General features: G+C 33.4%; 2 protein-coding genes and 1 long non-coding RNA gene across 5 annotated transcripts; 2 read left to right on the top strand and 1 right to left on the bottom strand.

The window, feature by feature from the left end:
* Positions 1-2463: 2463 nt before the first annotated feature.
* Positions 2464-6122, top strand: LOC105118107 (uncharacterized). The gene is made up of 2 exons (XR_840890.1): positions 2464-3516; positions 5457-6122. It is a non-coding gene; the product is annotated as an uncharacterized LOC105118107 (long non-coding RNA).
* On the bottom strand, positions 5731-10152 carry LOC105118106 (60S ribosomal protein L18a-like protein). 3 transcript variants are annotated; one of them, XM_011015968.1, is made up of 5 exons: positions 9914-10143; positions 7760-8380; positions 7441-7615; positions 7200-7317; positions 5731-6180 (listed from the first exon to the last, which is right to left on the bottom strand). In XM_011015968.1, exons 3-5 carry the CDS (start codon positions 7548-7550, stop codon positions 6127-6129), a joined length of 282 nt encoding a protein of 93 aa, XP_011014270.1. In that variant the 5' UTR covers positions 7551-7615; positions 7760-8380; positions 9914-10143; the 3' UTR covers positions 5731-6126. The 3 variants fall into 3 exon arrangements, with proteins under 3 accessions (XP_011014270.1, XP_011014269.1, XP_011014271.1); XM_011015967.1 differs by having other exon boundaries at positions 5758-6180; positions 7441-7567; positions 8309-8380; positions 9914-10152; XM_011015969.1 differs by lacking the exon at positions 7760-8380 and having other exon boundaries at positions 5763-6180; positions 7441-7567.
* A 489-nt stretch (positions 10153-10641) lies between these two features.
* LOC105118108 (DNA-directed RNA polymerase I subunit rpa49-like) lies at positions 10642-15250 on the top strand. Its single transcript, XM_011015971.1, has 5 exons — positions 10642-10807; positions 10896-11453; positions 12578-12727; positions 13547-13861; positions 14507-15250. The coding sequence occupies exons 2-5, from the start codon at positions 10908-10910 to the stop codon at positions 14912-14914; spliced, it is 1419 nt and encodes a 472-aa protein (XP_011014273.1). The 5' UTR covers positions 10642-10807; positions 10896-10907; the 3' UTR covers positions 14915-15250.
* The last annotated feature ends 5430 nt before the right edge of the window (positions 15251-20680 follow it).

The raw sequence follows: 20680 nt of genomic DNA on the forward strand, positions 1-20680 counted from the left end.
CAAAATTCAACATTAACGCGTTGTCGGGATGCTTTCTTTCTTTCTTTGTTTTTTTTTTAGATTAACATGGGTGTCCGGGCCAGCTTGTGCGCACCACGACTAATCCCACGGACCCTGAAGTTAATGACCATGTAAGCCTCCAGTGGCCATCATATGAGCAACCAAGGATTCGAACTTGAGTCCCAAGTCTTTACCACTTGGCCACCACCTAGATGGTTAAGGGATACTTTCTTTCTTGACATCATGAGAAGTCCACCCTATCCTAACCTAAACAAAAAAAAAAAAAAATCAATCTCAAATTAATTCAAAATAAAAGGATTAAATTAAGGAAAAACACAACAAAAAGGACCAAAAGGCCAGAAAAACATGAAGAAAGGCCTGCCAGAACTTATACTTCAATTTCAATTAAAGGCCCTCCCTCCATTTGTACTTTTTCGTAAACAACAAAATTAACTTCCTTTTTCGCAAAATCGAACGTGAGCTCATTGGGGGGATGCTACCTTGACAAAGCCATGAGTCCACACTAACCTAATATCAACCCCAATTTCAAATCACAGGATCCAGTTTTAAGTCAAAAGGGCCAATGAAAAAAAGAAACAGCAGAGAGGACCGAAAGCGATTTTGTTCAAAAGGCCAGGGCAAGAAGAAGAGGAAGAAAATATTTGACAAAATAGCGATTTAAGTCCCTCCATTTTTAATTTTTCACAAACAACAAAATTGATCTTCCTTCTCGCAAAATCGAACATGAAGCCATTGTTCCGACAGGCACTGTGACGAGTACACGCAAACCTGACCGAAGCAAGATATCAATCCCGATCTGGTAATTGATATTCTTTAATATTTACACAAAAGAAATATAATAGCATAAAATATGATTATCAATAATTCCCAAGGAGTGGCACGTTTTAATTAATTAATTAATTTGAAAAATGAATTACCACCGAAGTAATAATAATATGGGCGAAGGTCACACGCGTCAAGTCTGGAGAGTAGCTTTGAATGACTTTATTATTATTATTATATAATTAGAATCACCACAATGCGTGAAAACCGCGTTTTGATCTCTGTCTCTCTCTGTTCCTTTCTTTGGCTGCAAGCATTCCAGCTCATGTAAACCGCGTGTCCTGGCATTTGGGTTGGGGGGAGACTTGACGCAGCTTATCTCAATTGTTTGGATCAAGAGTTTCTAGCTCCGCTGGAATGAAAATTGTAGTTGAAATAAAAAGAATTTAAGAATAACTTATAATTGAGTATGAAAAATTGTTGTTTGGACTTGGGGTGCTTATAATTTGATTTTATTTTTATTTTTTACTTTAAAACTTGACCAAACTAAAATATATTATTTTTATAAAATATGATTTGGATTGAACTCAAACCCGTTTAAACTCTATTTATTTAGTTTATTTTATTTTGGTATAAAAATTGAGGAACATAGTACTAACATTAATGAGCTTTCTTGGTTTTTTAAATTTGCCTACTTTAACAATTTCTTCTTGGATTTAATTTTTTTAATCAGGCTTTTAAACAAAACCAATCTCAAATGAAAATTGAGTTTAGCAGATCCATTCAACTGCATTATTAAGTTTCTTATTTGAGGAACTTTAAAAAAAAAAAACATGCTAGAATCTTTGGAGAATGGAGAGGATAGGTCTATGAAGTCTGATCTTAAGAAAACAAACAGAGTATGTCATGTTCTACATGGTTTAATAATTGTTAAAGCTGGGATTTTAATTGCACTAGATGTATATTTTTTTTAAATATACATTCAAAACTAATCAACATTGAAAATTCAAATTAATCTTATTAGTTTTATTCAGATTTTATGCTAACTCAAATAAATTAACATGAATCCATACATAATTCACGAATCAACATCTAATATCCAGAAAGTAATCATAACTTAAAAATAAATAAATAAAATTGCAATTCAATATAAATAATCAAATCACTTTAAAATAAAAAACAAACACCAAATCAAATTTCATACACAAAGTAGTAGCAAGTATTAAGTCCTAAAATTTCATAATTTTTAGCAATTTGTGAACAGAAATGATATGAAGTGATGTTATAAATTGACGTTTTAAGATATTTCTATGGATTTGGTGTTTTTGATTGATTTTTTCTTCGGCCACCGCATCCTAATTTGGTTAGTGAGGAGTGGAGGTTTAACCAAATGATTAAGTTGAAAAAGGATGCCGTAGCCGCATTAAATCCAAACAATTAACCAAAGAATTAAGTTGAAAATGGATGCCGTAGCCGCATTAATGAATTAGCCGTTGCCTTGTAAATGGCCCTTCTTTGGACGCGTCTCATGAGAAGGTTCCAAGTTAAAGAATTCAAGCATTCCAAGTTCTTTTCTTTTCTTTCCTTGTTATGGATCAAATATAACCACACAACTAATTAATGGGCAATATTATATATAGCGACCTTGTATTATAATCTAAATTAAGAAGTTGACCGTATTTTTATTATTATTATTATTATGAGTACGAATCCACTTGTTCATCACCTTCCCAGATCGATCCCAGCTTTGTCATCCACACGCACACGCACTCTTTTCCTTTTCCGACAAGGAATTAAAGTTAATCAATGCAAGTAGTAAGTTTCTTCCCCTTCTCTACAAAAACATGAAAAAACGTGACCCGACCCTTGTTTTCCAGGACAAACAACAAGCCTTCTCTCCCTCACAGCTGTCACTCTTCCGTACCCGTGAGCAACAGCGGTAGCGGTAGTTTACTCTTGAGCAGCAGGAGCCTACTCCTCCTTCAGCACCGTGAGTCAGCAGTAACCTCTCTCTGCTAGAAACGGCCAGTCCCTCCATAGCAGTAGTACTGTAGCCTTAAATTCCTAGCTACATCAACATCAACTACTTCTCTACAACCTCGATAGCACAGTGATCTCAGTTCAGGTTCAAGCTCTGCACCAGCTACACACGCTGCAGCAGCTCATCTTCTCTGTTCATCAACACATCCCGTTAGCAATTGGAAGAACCTGCAGCAGCAGCGAACCTCTCTGCACCAGCAACGTGAGCAGCTCCGGAGCAACAGTGGAAGACATTTTTCATCAGCAACCACTGCCCACCATGACTTGTTGTCGTCCAGCAACTCCCTTCAAGTAACAGTAGCAGATCGTGCAACAGCAGCAGCGTCACTCAACTTCTCCTGACACCAGTGGTGGAAGCTCCTCCTTCCAGCAGCGTCATCTTCTCAGTACCGTGAACAAGCAGCAGGAGGAGGTTTTCCTTGTCAGCCTTCAGCGCCTCTCATCCCCTCTGCGCCGGGAGCAGCAATGGAGAATCTTTTTCATCAGCGGAAAATCTTTCCTCAGCTTTGCAACAGCAGCATTGTGAACAGCTAGAAACAGAAGATTTAATAAAATAAAAACAGCAGAGGCTTCTCTTCTCAATCACAGCATCAGAAGTTAGGGAAACACAGGAGAAACAGAAAGAGAAGAAAAGGAAAAGGAGACTGGGTAGGTGTTTGTTCAAAGCAAGACACACCATCCCTACTAATATAGGTATAACTCTTATGTTCCTTAAAAAATATAAATTTGCTGTGACTTGTTCGCTACGTGTTCATGGTTTCTGGGCACGAGCTATGCATGGATTCATTAACTCAGCTGTTTTGATCTTTCAAGACCAAACAGAGAGCGTCTGTTTTTGTTAGGGGTCAGGCTTTGTTTCAAAATCTTGGGTTATTTTTCTTTTCCATGGAAAAGGCTTTTGTTTGCTGTAGGAGAGACAACCCATATTTTCTTTCTTCGGAGGAGGCCGGCAATGGTTTTATGAAGCCCGACTTCTTGTTATTGGGCTGAGCCTTTCAAAGGCTCAAGGCTGTGTTTGTTTGAACTAAAATTTTACAAAGGAAAAAAATGTATTTTTTAGTTGCTAGGGCTTATTTGACAAATACATTCTAACAAACTTTTCACAGTATTCCTTACTAGATTTTTCTTGTTTTGTAATATAAACCTTAAATAATTTTTTAAAATATTAAAAAAATTCAAATGTCATTTTAAAATTATTTGTGGGTCTTTCATATTTTTTATTTGCAATATTTTTACTTAATATTGGGGTTATAGACTTATACTATAAGATATAAATATGATATTAAATATATTTTCTCCTGTAAAATTTCAGAAAAAATACAAAAAAATAAAAATTTCTCTATTTGAAATATGTTTTTATTTGTGTGGGCATATGACCAACTTTCTAAAAAATAAATTATATTTGCATAATTTACCAAAAATCACCAAAGATAGTTTTTTTTTTGCCTTTTTCATGCATTTTGAATTTAATCATTAGTTTATTAAAATTATGAGAATTTTATATCCATTTCAAAAATAAAAAATAAAAATAAAATTATTTTTTTATAAGATTATAAACATATATCTAAGATATATTTCTAATATTGAATAAAAAATTAATTAATTTTTTAATTTTTTGACTCTAAAATGACCATAATTTAACCTAATAAGATAAAAACCTTCTTACCATGAAATTTTTTTAAAAAATTTAGAAAGATCAATAATTAAAAAAATAAAATAATATATTAGTTTATATCAAAAAAATAGATAATATTATTTATCATAGGTAAAATATATTAAGAATAATGAATTTTTTTCATATATAATTAATTCTTTTAACTAAACTCTCATACATCATTAGAAGTTTTTATTAAATCACGAGTTTTAAAATTTTTAAATCATGTATTTTATGATTTTTTTCAAACAAATTCAAACCCCCTCTCATTCTAGGGACCATACGCACCATCCGACAGCACGTCAAGACAAGGATGGATGAGAAGGTGATACTTTCTAGAAATATGGAAAGTTATTACTCATTATTAAATACTAATTGGTATTATTTTTTTATCATTCAACAACTCAAGTAATTATTATGTGATCGTGGTAATTACTAAGAAAACAATAACACTTAAAAAGCATATTGTTATCTTAAAAAATATTATAATCATAAAAAGCAATTTATATTTTTATAATTTAGTTAATCATTTTATAATTATGACAATTGTTCGTAATTATCATAACCATGGATTTAGAAAATAAATAACTTACCAAACATGGATATTTGGGTATATGTTTTTTTTTAAACTAAATATGGATACATTTAAAAAGGATAAGAAGAAATAGAAAAAAGGGATTGATGAAGAAAAAGGAGCAGCTGATCAAGCACGAAGAAGAAGTACTCAAACACAAGAAAACCACCATGCATAGGAAAATAGGACACAAGTTATTTAAATCTAAATCACAAACATAAATTAGATCAAAAGGCTACATATATCTGGATTAGATATTAAGTTTATTGAATTATTTTTGCTGTATTGCGGTCTTGAATACATTATTATTGTTATTATTAGGGTACTTATTTGAGTTTTATGAATTAATTAAAAAGGTCTGAAGAAGTCATACAGAATCTAACCGATAAAATAACTCACTTGCAGAAAACAGTTTCTTACTTTAGATATTTTATGATGGAAAATTCATCAAATATGCAAAAGTTAGAAGGACGGGGGCATGACTCTTGTTGTACGAGCTCAGAAGCTGATGTTCCACGTCTACATTTAACCAAATCATGGACAAGAACTGCAGTTCTGGCTGAATGATGCATCAGCTTGGACCCAATTCATGCACTGCAGAGTTTAGGGCTTCAAACCACGTCAAGGAGATAGATGAACTTGCCATGAACAACAAGGTGCATTTTTTTAAGATCCGGAGTAACGTAACGAGCAGCTTTCTACGAAATGCAAGGAATAAACAAGGGGAATTTTCATATTTCAAGTCATTTCGCTTAAATTGAATGGCCAAGCATGTGGTTCCGCGCTCGTCATGCTTCAGGCTTCCAGCAAAATCTAAGGAACACATCAAGGAATGTCGCCTTTTCTAATACCTACAAGTAGAATACATAGACAGATTTGCACTAAATGGGGATCTCACAGTTGAGCTGGGTTCCCCTCCATCATTGTACAGCATTTTCGTATTATGTACAAGAGTGCAGAGATTTCAGAAAGCTTGGTCCGGGGCCCATTACAACTTGAGCACTTGGAATCAGGTTCATCTTATCTTTTTGAAACATACACTGCAGCTGCAAAGATGAATCTGGCGAGGCGAGAATCACAACAAATAAACAAGTAAAGCGATCACCGCAGCTATTGTGAACACTATAGCCTGCAGATAAAGTGCATGCATGTTACTTGCTGAAAAAATAGATAAACACACCAATTCATCACAAAAATGTGCAATAGATAACCCTACACCATTATGGTGGCACCCATTAGCACAAGGATTGGCACAAGTACATTGAAACTTCTGGTCTCTCCCAAGATAAAGTACTCTCCAGTCTCCAGACACAGCTATATTGATACCTATCATGAAATGTTTTGCAGCAACCGTCTAGTTCAGCGGTGAGAGGACGGTATACACATTATTGAAAAATATGTGCTCAGAAAAAAGGATTTGAACTGCCACCCATCAAAAACACTGCTCTTCCAAATGATAGGAAATTACATTGAGACTGCCCAGTTGCTTTTCATTGTGCTGTATATAACTATTTCATTCCTGGAAAGCTCAGTTTGTACCTCTTTTAGGAGAAATTATTAGATAGACTAATCTATTACATCAGCCAAGACTAAACCAATAAACACAAGACACACAAACAAAAATCATATGGAATACACACATCATTAAGGGGAGACCACTGCATTTAGTCTACATATCATTTTGTGATGCAAATAGCACCTGACATTTACAGAAGGGGAAATCTACTGCTACAAGCTCATGGATTTGGATTGAACCTAATTCGAGATCACCTAGACTTTTTTTACTAGTTAACAGGGCATATTTTTGGGGTCTAAATGTCAGGCCAGTTCTGTGATTTTTGTTTTAGTTAGGGGTAATTTTGTATTTTGCAATTTCAGGAAAGTTGACCACTCAACCTTTTCAGCGTTAAGGAAGTGACCTGCCACTAGCACCAGCTATGGTGCGCCTCCATAGGCACCTCCTTAGTGGCACCAGGATGCTCTGTCAACTTTATTCCAATGATAGAAGGCTGGATTTCAGAATTTTTCCAAGCTATGTATTTTTTAATAATGGCAAGTATCATATTTGATGCTTAATCAGCAGACATGACAAAGAAGAGGGCAGCAAACCATGCCAACAAAAGATTAATAATTAAGTTCATCACTCACAGCAATTGCACAGGCAGCAAGGCCAGATCGCTCTCTTGGATCCTTGTTATAGTACTTCCCAAAGTAGAGAATTGCTGAGAAGTACCACATCAGCGGGAACACAAATCCAAGCAAAAGGCTGTAGAGTAAAGGCGCATCGATGAGAGAAGAGTGAGAACACAAATCCAATTATGAGGCAACAGTAAAAAGGTACGTCTATGAGTGACGGCACTAAAGGGAGAGGAAGGTAAGCAATACTCACGAAAACCATCCAATTCCACAGCCAAAGCAAGGAAGGGGTTTGTCAAACATTCCCAGTTGGACATTCTCTGCATCTCTAATTGGAACATAATCACCTTCTCTCTGGTTCATGGCAACAGTTGAATACCCTGTGTTCAACTAAACACCTCAAGCAAATTGCCTAGATAAATTTGCTACAGGAGATAATTTTTTCAAAGGCTTTAAGAATAATAACAAGCATTAAGCATCTTGAATCTCTCATTCACTGATTCAAAAAGTTAACTGCAAAAACCAAACTCATTCACCAAGCTATAGAATTATTGATTCCAAGCTATCCAAAAGAGCTATTTTGCAAGACAATATGAGCCTAGATGGTCTAAAAAGGAAGCTGAAATTTAGCAGTTCACAATGCATTCAGATGTGGTTCAGAACATATAATTTTGTGACAAGCATGACAGATGGTTTTATATATATATATATATATAGGTTTCTAATTTTTTTTCCAGCTCAACTTAATGGCCAGCTACATGATATGGAAAATGAAGACTTCCCATGTCCAGGATTCCCCTTAGCAAAGCAAAACTAGTTGCCTGATAACATAGAGAAGCAGAAAACTCCTGTTATGGCCACAGATTTGCACCTCTCAAATACCAACAACTTTTAAGTAACACTTACTAACAACTAAGAACAGGCATATTGACCAAAAAATGTAGATTCAAAAACTATCTCATACAGCATCAGGCCATCACCTAACAAAACAGGCTAGCTATATTACTGACTGTAAGCCTAACAGAAGGCCTACTTTTTTTCTCAAAAGGAAAAATGGGGTCATGCCCCAAAAGGGTGTATGGTGTTTTAGTGCAGATTATCTATGCAGAGCTATAGAGTACCCTCATTCATTTATCCCAGAAATAAAATATAAAACTGGTGTTTCAGCTCCCGTCTACACTCCTCCGATGGACCTACATAACAAAATGAAATGTGCTGGATGTTAAAAACAATGTAACATGCTGGATATTGAGTATTAGCAAAGAATCTCATGCATTTAATACAAAAAGTCTCTAACATGAAAATTAGAGCGTAATTAAATCAACCAGGTATTCTTGAACCTATACTTATTTCAATGTAAGCATTCTAAAAGAATTGTAACATATGAAGACAAAAGTAGATACCACCTCCAAGGAAAGTGATTTACATCCTAACACAAAAGTAATCACTTAGAGGAAAACAAATAGCATTTTCCCAGTAAAAAAGATTCAGAAACTAGGAATTAAGAAGCCACCAACATTGATGAAAGAGACACAAATAATTGTAAAAAATGAAAATAATTTTCCAAGTAACAAAAACCTTGCACATTAACTGACATTGACATCCATTTGCACAAAGCGTTACAAAAATCCTCCTTAATTGGGCTCCCATCAAACTAGATAATCATTGAACACATACAAGGCCATATAATGGTTCGCGTGAAAAGCGCACTCCCTTATGATAATGAATAGATAGAATTCCCAAAGCTATCTCTGGAAAGAAAGATGAAAGAAAGGATTATTTGTTCTAGAATCCATGCAATGGTGATAAATTTGCAAATCTCATAAATACAACTAGATCCATCACGTAGCCATAAAACATAAAAAGTTTCATGCAATCATGGATTCTGTGAATGAGAAAGAGACAAAGGCAATTTCACAGGAATGAAAAATACCAGGTCCCATCAAGAAACTACCGCATGGGAGAGTGCCGTCCATGAAAATTTAAAAGAATAGAAGCACCTGATTTCTTAAACTAGAATATAAACAAGTTTAATAACAAGTTCAAACAAAGAACCGATCGAAGTATTCAAAATAATATCCAATCAAAATCCGACATCAAGTAGTAATTTTTATGAACTCCGATTGTGTCCCATCACAAAAGAATTTCACTAAATCCCAGCGCATTAATCGTTTACAAAACAAATTGAAGATACAAACTGTTTTTGAAGATTATAGCATAAACTACAGAGGCAACGCAAATAAAACCTTCTCTCTATAAAATCATCCAACAAAGTAAATATCTACGAAAATAATCCCAAACCCTCCACACATATAACGAAAAGCATTAATTACTCCCAAAAAAATTGAGTTCAAGCAATCATGCAGTGACCCCCAAAACCAGCAAGAACTTGAAAATTATGGGGGAAAAACCCATATTTCAGCGAAGAAAGTGTCAAGAAGCTGCTAGCATCCAGAAATGTAAATTGGAAAAAGTTTACTTTAGCATCAAGACATGCAAGCAAACAAACAAGCGAACAAATGGGCAAGAAAAAAAAAAAACTTTTCCTTTTTCTTAGACTTGAAAATATTAACATCAACAAACAATTAAAACCCATCCATAGAGAAACATATGTTAAAGAAGATTACTTTATCATCAATTTCAAATACAAATACTCCAACATGCAACATTTTTTTCCTTTTCTTTTTCAAAGAAAAAAAACAGAGATCGACAGAGAGAAATCTTACTACAAAGAAGAGAAATTTGCAGAGGAGATACAAGAGAAGGGTGCTTTAATTTCTTAGCAATTCCTCCATTTTAATGAAGGTCAAGAGAATATGATGCTGCTCTGTGGGTGATTAGTGAGCGAGTGCTAAGCCTAAAAGACTCGGTTTAGGGCATCTCCAATAATGGGAGAGCTAAGAGAAAGCTAAGATAAAAAAACTAATATATATATATATTTTAATTTTTAATTTTGCAGCTCAGAGAGAGAGAGAGAGAGGGCATAATGACTTTTTTATTAATGAAAAACTAAAAAAATCAAAATAATAAAATAAATTCAATAAAGGGCAATCTAGATTGTATCCCTGATCTATTCTTTTTCTCGATTAAGCTCTTAATGTATAAATAAATTCTCAATTAAACCCTCAATGTGTTGAAATTAATAAAACTATTGAGTGAGACTCGTGATTTTCCTTTCATCATGATAAAAGAAAACCCATCAAATTATATCTTCTTTTTATGTTGGGAGTTTCTCTGATTTCTGAAGGTCTTTTTATGTAAAAAGAAAAAAAAAGAAGAAGAGAAATCATATGAGTTTCACACTCCCCTTAATGTTTAAATGAAAATCTACCGATACTTGGAGGATCAAATCATGATGAAAATTAGAATGGGGACCTAAGCGAGACTGTTTCTATAGGTTGGGGACAGGTTTGACAAAAAAGAAAGAACTTTGTTTAATCTACAAAGCATCATCACCTTCAAGTTTTTAGGGTTTATACATTCCACCGCAAACTATATCTCTGTCTCTACAGTGTTCTTGTTCCAGTGAAGGAAGACAAGACAAGTAACAGGCCAAGAGAGCTAGAAGAAGAGTGAAGCTATAGCTCCTTTTATTATTTGAGAAAACCAAAAAAAATCAGGTAAAGAACATGCTTAGGACCTAGGGTTTTTATTAGTTCTATTGTTTTGAATGCAGAAACAGTGAAAGCCTTTTTCTTGCTTTGTTAGTTGGGGTTCCTCATGGGGTTGGAGTTGGATTCATCGCATTTACTAGTCTCGGAGTCACCACAAACAGCTACCAAGAAATCAAAAAAGAAGAGGAAGAGAGAGAAGGAAAGGGATGACGGTGCCGCCGCAGCCCAACTCCAAAATGAACCAACCATCAATGAGCAGCCCCGTCTTGATGTCAAACTTGAACTTGTCAACAACCATGTTGACAAAACCCCACCTGTAGTGGGCTATTTCCCGTCTGGATATAACCCCCACAAAACAAATGACATCAACGATGCACAAGAACCAAACCTCCCACTAGCTGCACCACCAAGTGTCAAGCTTTATCGGAATGCGCAGAGGGCCAAGGTTGAGAAAAGCTCCGGTGAAAAGAATGAGAAAGGGAGAACTTCTGAGAGGCTAGAGTTGGTAGTGAGCCCGAATGGATCGAATATTGAGTTCGTGGGCAATAGCTATAAAGGTGAGGCTATGGCAGCCCAGTTGTGCACTTATGCGCTTGGGGTTCTTGATAAGACGACTCAGACTTTGAAGATTATGCCTATTGCTGGAAATAAGGTATTATTTCAGATAATAATTTGATTGTTTTGCTGTCTGTATGGTTGTTTTCAGAATCAGGAGATAAAGAGAAGAAAGTAATAGATATTTTGAGTGTTTGACTATTTTTTTTGTAACTATATTACTTTCCCTCCCTTTCTTGTTTGACTGGACGTAATGAGGTGTTTTAAATCTATTTAACCGAGTAAAATTTTGGATATTATGACACTGTTTTGTTTTATTTATGCTTATCTGTTGGAATTTTTTGTAAATTCTATGTTTTCTTTTGTTAGTATTGTGGGAAATTCTATGATTGTTATAAAGCAAAGGTTAAAGAGAAATATTAAATTGAAGATTGTATCTTGAGCTGTGTTGTGTTTATATTGAAGAGCTTACAAACATGGTTTAATCTGGAAATTAAGCGATTTAGGAGGATATACAGCTACTTTCTGAAGTTTAAGATCCCCGTGGGAGAATATTTGTTGCGGATGATTCATCATATTTCTCATTGCTTATAGCTAGTGAACTATGCAAACAAAACAAAATGACACACTGAAGGTTTTTGAATTTCTGGTCCAGGTCTGAAACATAAAATACCTAAGTATAATTTCTTTATTAAAATCTTTCTGGGGGAGTCTATTAGTTCTTTTTCTGTATAGATTAAGTACCATAAGGGAACCATGGCACTATACCAATAAGTCCAGACCAGTAGTTTCTTCATGTAGATTATTTGATGTTGCTACAGGCTTCTTGCTAACAATGGACTTTGAGCTTTCAAATTGACTTTAGTCCATGGTCATGGCTTGAAAGAGACACTGGGTCAATTAGAATGGATGCAACATTGTTTCCGAGTTTTTTACTTGACTGTGTATAGCAACTACACTCTTCAAACTTGTAGTTCAGGAACTGCAAAGTTCAGCTTGTTAAATGTAAGAAAATGAAGCTTGTAAAATTGTGAAGCCTATTGTAAAATTCAAGCCACTGGTATATATTTTTTGTAAAATGTGAATTATTGAGAAATCAAGTTCATTTCAGATTAGATATGTACCTTCCTGTAGCAGTCAACAACCTCAAATATTTTTTCTTGCTCACCTATAATTTTTCATCATAGTAAACTCCTAACATGTCTTTAAAAATGATGGTAGATACTTAGATTGGAACCAAAACTTCGAGGGTCGCTTGCTGCTGATAAGGAACATGCAAATTTTGAAAATGGTGAGATTACTGCAGAACAGAGAGCTGCCAGGATAAGACAGCTTAATGTTCAATATGGACCAAAGAAATCTATAATCCAGGTATACTCTTTTTCTAAGTTGTTGAAGAATGCCTCTTATTTCTATTCAATTGGAGGTTCCCTTGGGTATCTCAAAGGTCTTTGCAGTTGTTTTATCAACTTGTGAGTGATGAATGTGTTTAGTTCTTCATTGTTATTAGAATGCATGTATTATTGATCATGATTGCGTAACAAAATAGAATTTGTCTTGGACCATCTGTAACTAAGGAGACAATAAATCTTGCTTTTTTTGCTATTTGACTGGCAAGGTGGGAGTCTTGCATCTCATGCTGTATCGGCAATTTTTTTGCTCTAGCAAAGAAACGGTGGTTGTGAAAAAAATCCTCGACCAAAATGCTCATTTAGATTTTTCCTAAAAGGGCTTAAAAGATTTACAACTTCTACAAATTTAAGTTACATATCAGCATAAAACAATTGATTTTAATCTGTATATAACTTGTACATCTGGAATATTTGAAGCATTTTCTTTCTTTTGAAAAAGATAGATGGGATTTGTGATTATTTATCTAAATGCATGCTAAATGTTTGTCATCTTTTAGCAATTTGAGTGTTATGTTATCGTGAAAAGGTTCATGTTAGATCCTTAGTTTTCTTGGATTCAATTCTTTTCATGAGAAGGAATAGTTGGAGCTACAACATCCAAATTAGATCCTTAAATTCATTTCTTGAGTGTTTCTGCAAAATGAGATTCCTTGGTAGAACAAATGATTTTCTTCACCCATGCTTTGGTTCAAATTGAATGAACATCTTGTTAGTTGGAAAGTGTGTGGTTCTGTTGGAAGCATTGGCGGATAGCACTGAATTCTTTGTTGCGCTGCAGGATAAAAAAATGCAGGCTCTGAGGAAGGGAGATGATCCTCTTTCTCAGAAGGATCTGGGCAGGAAAATTGAAAATGCCCCAATAAACAAGGATGCTCTTGAAAGTACCAGTGGCCACAGTGCTCGAAATATTCCACCTTATAATTCTTCTGCCATTACCCCCCAGGAGGCTTATCCTTTGGACGGGATTATTCTCACTGGAGAGTGGGATTTCCTTGAAGATATTTATAAGATTTTGCAAGCAGGAGGAGAAGTAGCAAGCAATGCTTACCCAACTTTTGTTTGCAACAGGATCCAGAAATTGCGGGAGATTCAGGTAAAGTATTTGAAGGGTGCATGGAATATTTTTGCTAACATGTTAATGGGAATTCACTTTTGACTAATTTATTGTAACTTTTGGTTTTTAAAATGTCCCTGTAATGAAATGGTGTCTGAGGCAATCATAATTTCACTAAGAAAAAATTGTGGGGTTACATTCTTCCTGATGCATTTTAAACATACCATTTCCTAGATGAATGTTAAACAAGAAAAGATGAAATTTTAGCAAATTTCACAAATTTTATTTTGTATGTGTTTAGTAGTGGAATATTCCTTTTGGGAGAAGCATGGTAGATCGCTGATGATTGCATTATAGCTAATTAGCTGGAAAACTTTACACTTGATTTTGGAAGTAGCGTGCTTGAGAGCTGATGATTTGTCATTGTAGTTAAATAGCTGGATAATTTCACATTCTTGGTTTTACATCCTCAATTGGCTTTTGGTCTTAAGAACCATGCCTTTCCAGCATTTTATTGTTCAAGATGTCTTGCTTACACACAAAGTTGGTGAAATTTAGTTGAAAATTTCTAAATTTTCATAGATAAATAGTATTCATGCTATCAGTCATGAGGTATTGTTTTGTGTTTATATTTCTTGGCTGGGAACAGCAATGGCACTGATACTTATGTTGTGCCTGTTCTAGGATGAGATGGAGAAGAAGAGACTTTCATGTATTTTCTCATACATCACTCATCTGATAAAGTTTAAAGATCAGCATTCTTTGGATGGTGCAGCCTCTGCTAGGAACCATCAGTTTCCAAGCATCATACGGCAGAAATTTTTAGAGATGTTTAATCCTGAAACAAGAAGGCTGTCAGTTGAGAAGATTGATCTTCTCATTAGTTATGTTTTGGTTCTCACTTTATATGCTGATGATTTCCGGACTTTTCCGGCAGATGTAAGCAATGATCTAAGAATGAATCCTGCTACTGTGAAATCTCATTATCGCAATCTGGGTTGCAAGATGGAACGTGAGAAGAACAAGTATTTGGTAACCCTTTCTGTCCCTCTCGAGTTTCCGCAGCCAAAGAGGAAGTTTCGGAAACGATAAATTACTGTCATTTTCTATCGTGGGAATTGTTTTAATTTTGGGATTCTAAGCTGGCAGAAAGTGTCAGGGTTTTCCGATCCTGGCATCTGGGCTGAGTGTGGTTTCTTTAGTTCTAGGAACAGTTTCAGATTGTAGCCATTCAATTCTAGTTATGGTTGGGATGAAGACAACAGAATACAGTTTACCAGTTGTTTTTCTGAACTAATCTGGTATGAATTCTTTGTTGACTTGTGTGATGAAACTCTATAGATTCACTTGTTCTAAAACCTTTGATAATTTGAGAGCTGTAGTTGGTTACTGTAATTTCACTAAAACTGCCGAAGCCATTTGGGAGTGTTTTAAGATCTATAAATTTACAGAACATGGGACCGAGCATTGTCTATCAAAGAGCTGGCAAGTGTATGGTTTCTTCATATTTTACTTGTCTTTTAAATTAATTATTTGTTTTTTTTTTTAAATCACCCCTCCCCCACGGAATCAAAAGAGCTCTCAATTAATTATAACAGATGATGTATTAAGGATTTGCATGATTATAATAATAAGTGAAGTCTAATGTTTGTTGACATGACCTAATATTTGTTGATAAAATCAAATGATTGGTGATTTTTTTTTAAGAATAAGAGTGTTGAAATAATAAATAACTCAGCAAATTCAAGGTTGAATTACAAAGAGGTTAAATATATAATAATAATAATAAAAAGAAAAAGAAGAAGTCAAAGAAGACTTTGAGATATAAAATTAATGTGAAGATTAAGTAATAAAAACAAATGTTAAGATTAGAGGATTTATTAATGGTATTTTTAAATAGGTATAGTATAAACTCTTTTTATTACTCAATTGGAAACTACACGCAAAAGAGATTTCAATCGGATTATAAATTGTTAACATGATTATATTAGTTATTTTATTCGAATAATGCTAATACTTGTAAATTTTATTAGGTATTCATGATTATAACTTATGTTAACAATAATAAATCAAGTTCCTTTCATAATACAAGCGTCGGTTATACCATACGGTTGAGCTATGAAAGCACCAAGTATTTGTTGTACCAAGTATTATACAACATAAATCTAAATTAACCATTTAACAAGCAAAGTATTAAGAGTGAACAAGATAATAAATACAAAACATGTTAGTATTAAATATTAAAGTTCATGTTGAGTTTACACCATATTTATACCTACACCATTAGTGTAACTTTATTACCTTGACATAATAAACTTAACTAAACATAATAAAAAAGAGAAATATAAATAAATAACATAAGAATATAAGTATAGTAAAGGAAATGAAAAACATAAACAAAATTTTAAGAAAAATATAACATGAAATAAAACTTAAACATTACAAAAATATAAAAAAAGAAATAAAAAAGCATGATCTTGATCTGAAAACCAAGATGCCTAAATGCATGGCAAATGCCTTCTTTTATAGGTCAAAATTAGGAACAATTGATTTGATGATTAATTGTTGAGTGGGTGACCAACTCTTGACTTGGTGACAATCCTTATCTTCTTATTTGCTAAAAATATCATTGTTAACGTCAGAATTCGAACAAACTTAAATAATGAAAGTTATAGGAAATTTTTTCAGCTTTTCAGGAAAAAAAAATTGAGGTCATTTGAAATTCTAGCACTCGAGATATGGGTTAAATACTAAATAGTGTCTAGGCTGTAGGACAAATTTAGACTTCTCCGTTGTTACTAAGATTTGGACTTCCAAACAACAAAATTGAGTCTTGCCTTTTCCATAAATATTTTAGACCTATATCTTAGCTTTCCATCCATATAGAGGATCTCTAAATCCAAGATCTACAACTCTAGATATAATCCATTTACCAACCAGTGTTCTAGTTTGGACTGAACCAACATCTCTTTTCTAAGCTTCATCCACTCTTTGTCTTTTGAATTTCAGTAGTTGAACTTATCAATCAATGATTAGTACTTAAAAGTGCATTTTTATCAAGGTTTTATATCATTATTTTGCACCTGAAGTATCAATAACTTCTTAATTAAAGCATGTTTTATAATAACATATATAATAATATAAGATACCTATTTGTGGTAAATATTCATTTTAAATGCAGGCCTCTACATAAATGAAAGGATTGATTGACGAGTTTAAGAACTGAAATTAAAAGGACAAAGAGATGGCCAAACTTAGAAAAAAGATGTTGGTGTAGTTCAAACCGGAATATTGTTTGGTAATTAGGTCATATTTAGAGTTGTAGATCTACGATTTAGATCTACTTTATATGGATGGAAAGGTAAGACATAGGCCTATAACTTTCATATGGAGCCTAGGATTTAAAAAGGCCATTTTCAAGTCCAAATTGTAACAACAACAAAAAAGTCTGAATCTGTCTTACAGTCCAAACACTATTCAGTGTTTGACCCTCCATTTATTTTTCCTAAAAAGTTGAGACAATTTCCTATAACTTTCAAGTCAAGAGTTGGCTACCCACTTATCAATTAGTCATCAAATCAATAGTTCTCAATTTTGGCCTATAAAAGGAGGCATTCACCATGCATTTAGGCATCTTGGTCTCCAGATCAAGATCATGCTTTTGCTTTCTCTCTTTGTATTTTTGTAATGCTTAAGTTTTATTTTCATTAATATCTTGTTTATGCCTTTCATTTTCTTTCCTTTATTTAGTTAGCTTTTATCTTATTTATGTTCTTTTTTTTTTTTCTTTCTTTCATTATGTTTAGTTAAGTTTATTATGTCAAGGTGAAAAGGTTATACTAATAGTGTAAGAATAAGTATAGTGTAAAATCAACATGGACCTTAATGTTTGATACTAACATGTTTTGTATTTGTTATCTTGTTTACTCTTTAATACTTTGCTTGTTAAATGACTAATTTAGATTTATGTTGTATAACACTTGGTACAACAAATGTTTGACACTTTCATAGCCCATACTGTATGGTATAACCGACACCTGAGCTATGAAAGAAACTTGATTTGTTGTTAACATAAGTTATAATGATGAATGCCTGACCACATTTACAAGTATTAACATTAATCAAATAAGATAATTAATGTAATCATGTTAATAATTTGTAATTTGATTGGAACCTCCTTTATGTGTGATTTTATTTGAGTAATAAGAGTTTATACTATACTTGTTTGACATACCATTAATGGATCCTCTAATCTTGACATTTGTTGTTATCATTTTAATCATTACATTAATCTTACATCTTAAAGTTCTCATCAACTTCTTCTTCTTCTTTATTACTACTACTACTACTACTGCTACTACTACTATTATTGTTACTATTATTATTGTTATTGTTGTTGTTGTATTATTGTTATCTATAATTTATATAATTAATCTCCCTGTGGTTTGACCCCGGTCTTGCTAGGTTATTTATTACTTCGACACTCCTGCACTTGGTAGAAGAAATCAATCTTTTGGTTGTGTCAAGTTTTTGGCGTCGTTGCCGGAGAGGTAAGTTCTTGTATAAATTATAGATTTTATTTTATTTTCTCCTTTTATTTTTCTTGTATATAACTTTGTTTCTTTTCTTTTATTTCTTCTTCTTTTGTTTTCTTCTTCCTTTTATTCCATTCCTACACGTGCATGAGAGTGTGGTCATGTACATTAAGTCATAGACTTTATAGGTTATGCTCATCATTTTCAAAAAATATGGTCGAAGAAGAAAATCAATCACTTCATAATGATAATAATGAGAATAACCGTGTTAAAATACTTAGAGATCATATGAATCCCACAAGAACAAGTGCACCATCATGCATAGTTTTTCCTCCTGATGCATCTCATTTTAATTTTAAGCTAAAAATTATTCCACTTTTACCTTCTTTTCATGGCTTAAATTTAGAAAATCCATTCTTGCATTTAAGATAATTTGAGGAGATCTGTAACACCTATAATGACTTAAATTGTAGTATGAACAACATCAAATTAAAGCTTTTTCCTTTTTCATTAAAAGATAAAGCTAAAACATGGCTACAAAATTTAAGACGAGGATCCATTCGTGCATGAGATGAAATGCAATAGTAGTTTTTAAAGAAGTTTTTCCCATCTCACAGAACAAACTCTTTCTTGTTATTTTAGGATGTCCGTTTCTTACAACTTCTAAGACATGAATTAATTGTAGGAATGGACTGATGAAGCTATCATTTGAAAACATGATATTGGAGATGAATATTTTCAATATTTGTAAGCAACCTGGAGATGATAATGATTTACAATGAGTAGATCATATTAAAGAATTAGTTTATGATCAACTTGAATCTACTTTAAGTAAAAATAAGTTGGATGAATCTAAAGATTTGCAAATGATTTATTTTCAGAAGAAATTATGGATGAAGAACGCACCAAAAATGTTGATGCGGATCTTTTGTCAAAAGTGACAACAGATTCGATATTTGAAATCACACCAATTGATAATTACTTTCTTGATGAATCCTTACTTTCTCTTAGTCCAATGCCTTGGTATGATAAAAATCTCAATTTTTTTGCTTCAAGAGATTTGCCAGCTCATTGGAGTACCCAAGACAAAGGAAAGTTTTTGAACTAATTGAAGAACTTTTATTAGGATGACCCATATTTATTCAAATATTATCGTGATCAAATATTTCAAAGATGCATTCCTGACAATAAGGTAAGTAGTGTCATTAAACTTTGTCATTCTGAAGCGTGTGAGAGTCATTTCTCATAAAAAAGACAGCTGTAATAATATTTCAAAATAAATTTTGTTGGCCCACCATGTTCAAGGACATGCATGCATTCTACAAAACTTGTGAAAATTATTAAAAAATTGATAATGGTAAAAAAGTTTTGCTTTATAATTCTCAACTCTATTTATTCCCTAGGGAGCTAAGATCAAGGTGGAGCAGTCCCTTTATTGAGAAACTTGTGTATCCTTATAGGACCTTTGATATTGAGAATTCAAAGAATGATAATGTTTTTGAGGTAAATGGACATCGTTTAAAAGCTTACTTTGATAATTTTCCTAGTGAAAAAGAATCCATTGGTTTGAATGATCCTATAGATAAAGGTTGATTATTTTGTTTTTCTCATATTGTTTGTGTGTTTTTTTTGTTTTTTTATTTGTGACTCTTGGTTTGCTAGTCTCTCTCACCTCGGTTAAATGGCGGATAACGGTACTCCATGACTCTTAAGTCGGTTCTTTCAGTTTCCCATGATAATTGATATATGTGTATATTTTTGTTCAATTCCTTGTTCCTTCTCTTTTCTTTACATCTCTTTTCCACTTCTCATCTTAAAAAATAGGCACCACTCTTGAAAAATTTAAAAGGTATTTTCCCACTTTGCCTCAAAATGTGATTATAAAAATTTACCAAGCTAGGTGTGCAAGATTAAGGTTGTTAATGAACCATGAAATTTCTAAAGAGATTCACTGTCTAATTGAAGTAAAGGTCCGATTATCAGATGAGTCTTCTAATTTTTTTCATTTCACACATGCCTGGAACAAGTAAAGGCACTTTTGCAAAGAAAAGTCATGCAAAACAACTGAAAGTCTGTCATTGATGTGCCAAATGGACTTCTAATGCACAATGCCGTTCTTTAGGAATGGTATCTATAAACCGTGAAGATAAAATACAATCCATTAAGGATAGCTTGAGTAAGGAGTCATTAGATAATCTTCTATTAACTCTTGAGACGCATCCTAGTGGAGATGTGCATCGTGCAATTCATGATTTATGGCCACTATTTCATAAAGAACATGATCGACTTAGTCTTGGGAATCTGACTAAAAAAGACCCTGTTT

Source organism: Populus euphratica, unplaced genomic scaffold, assembly GCF_000495115.2.
Source record: "Populus euphratica unplaced genomic scaffold, PopEup_1.0 scaffold1740.1, whole genome shotgun sequence".
Classification (NCBI taxonomy): domain Eukaryota; kingdom Viridiplantae; phylum Streptophyta; class Magnoliopsida; order Malpighiales; family Salicaceae; genus Populus; species Populus euphratica.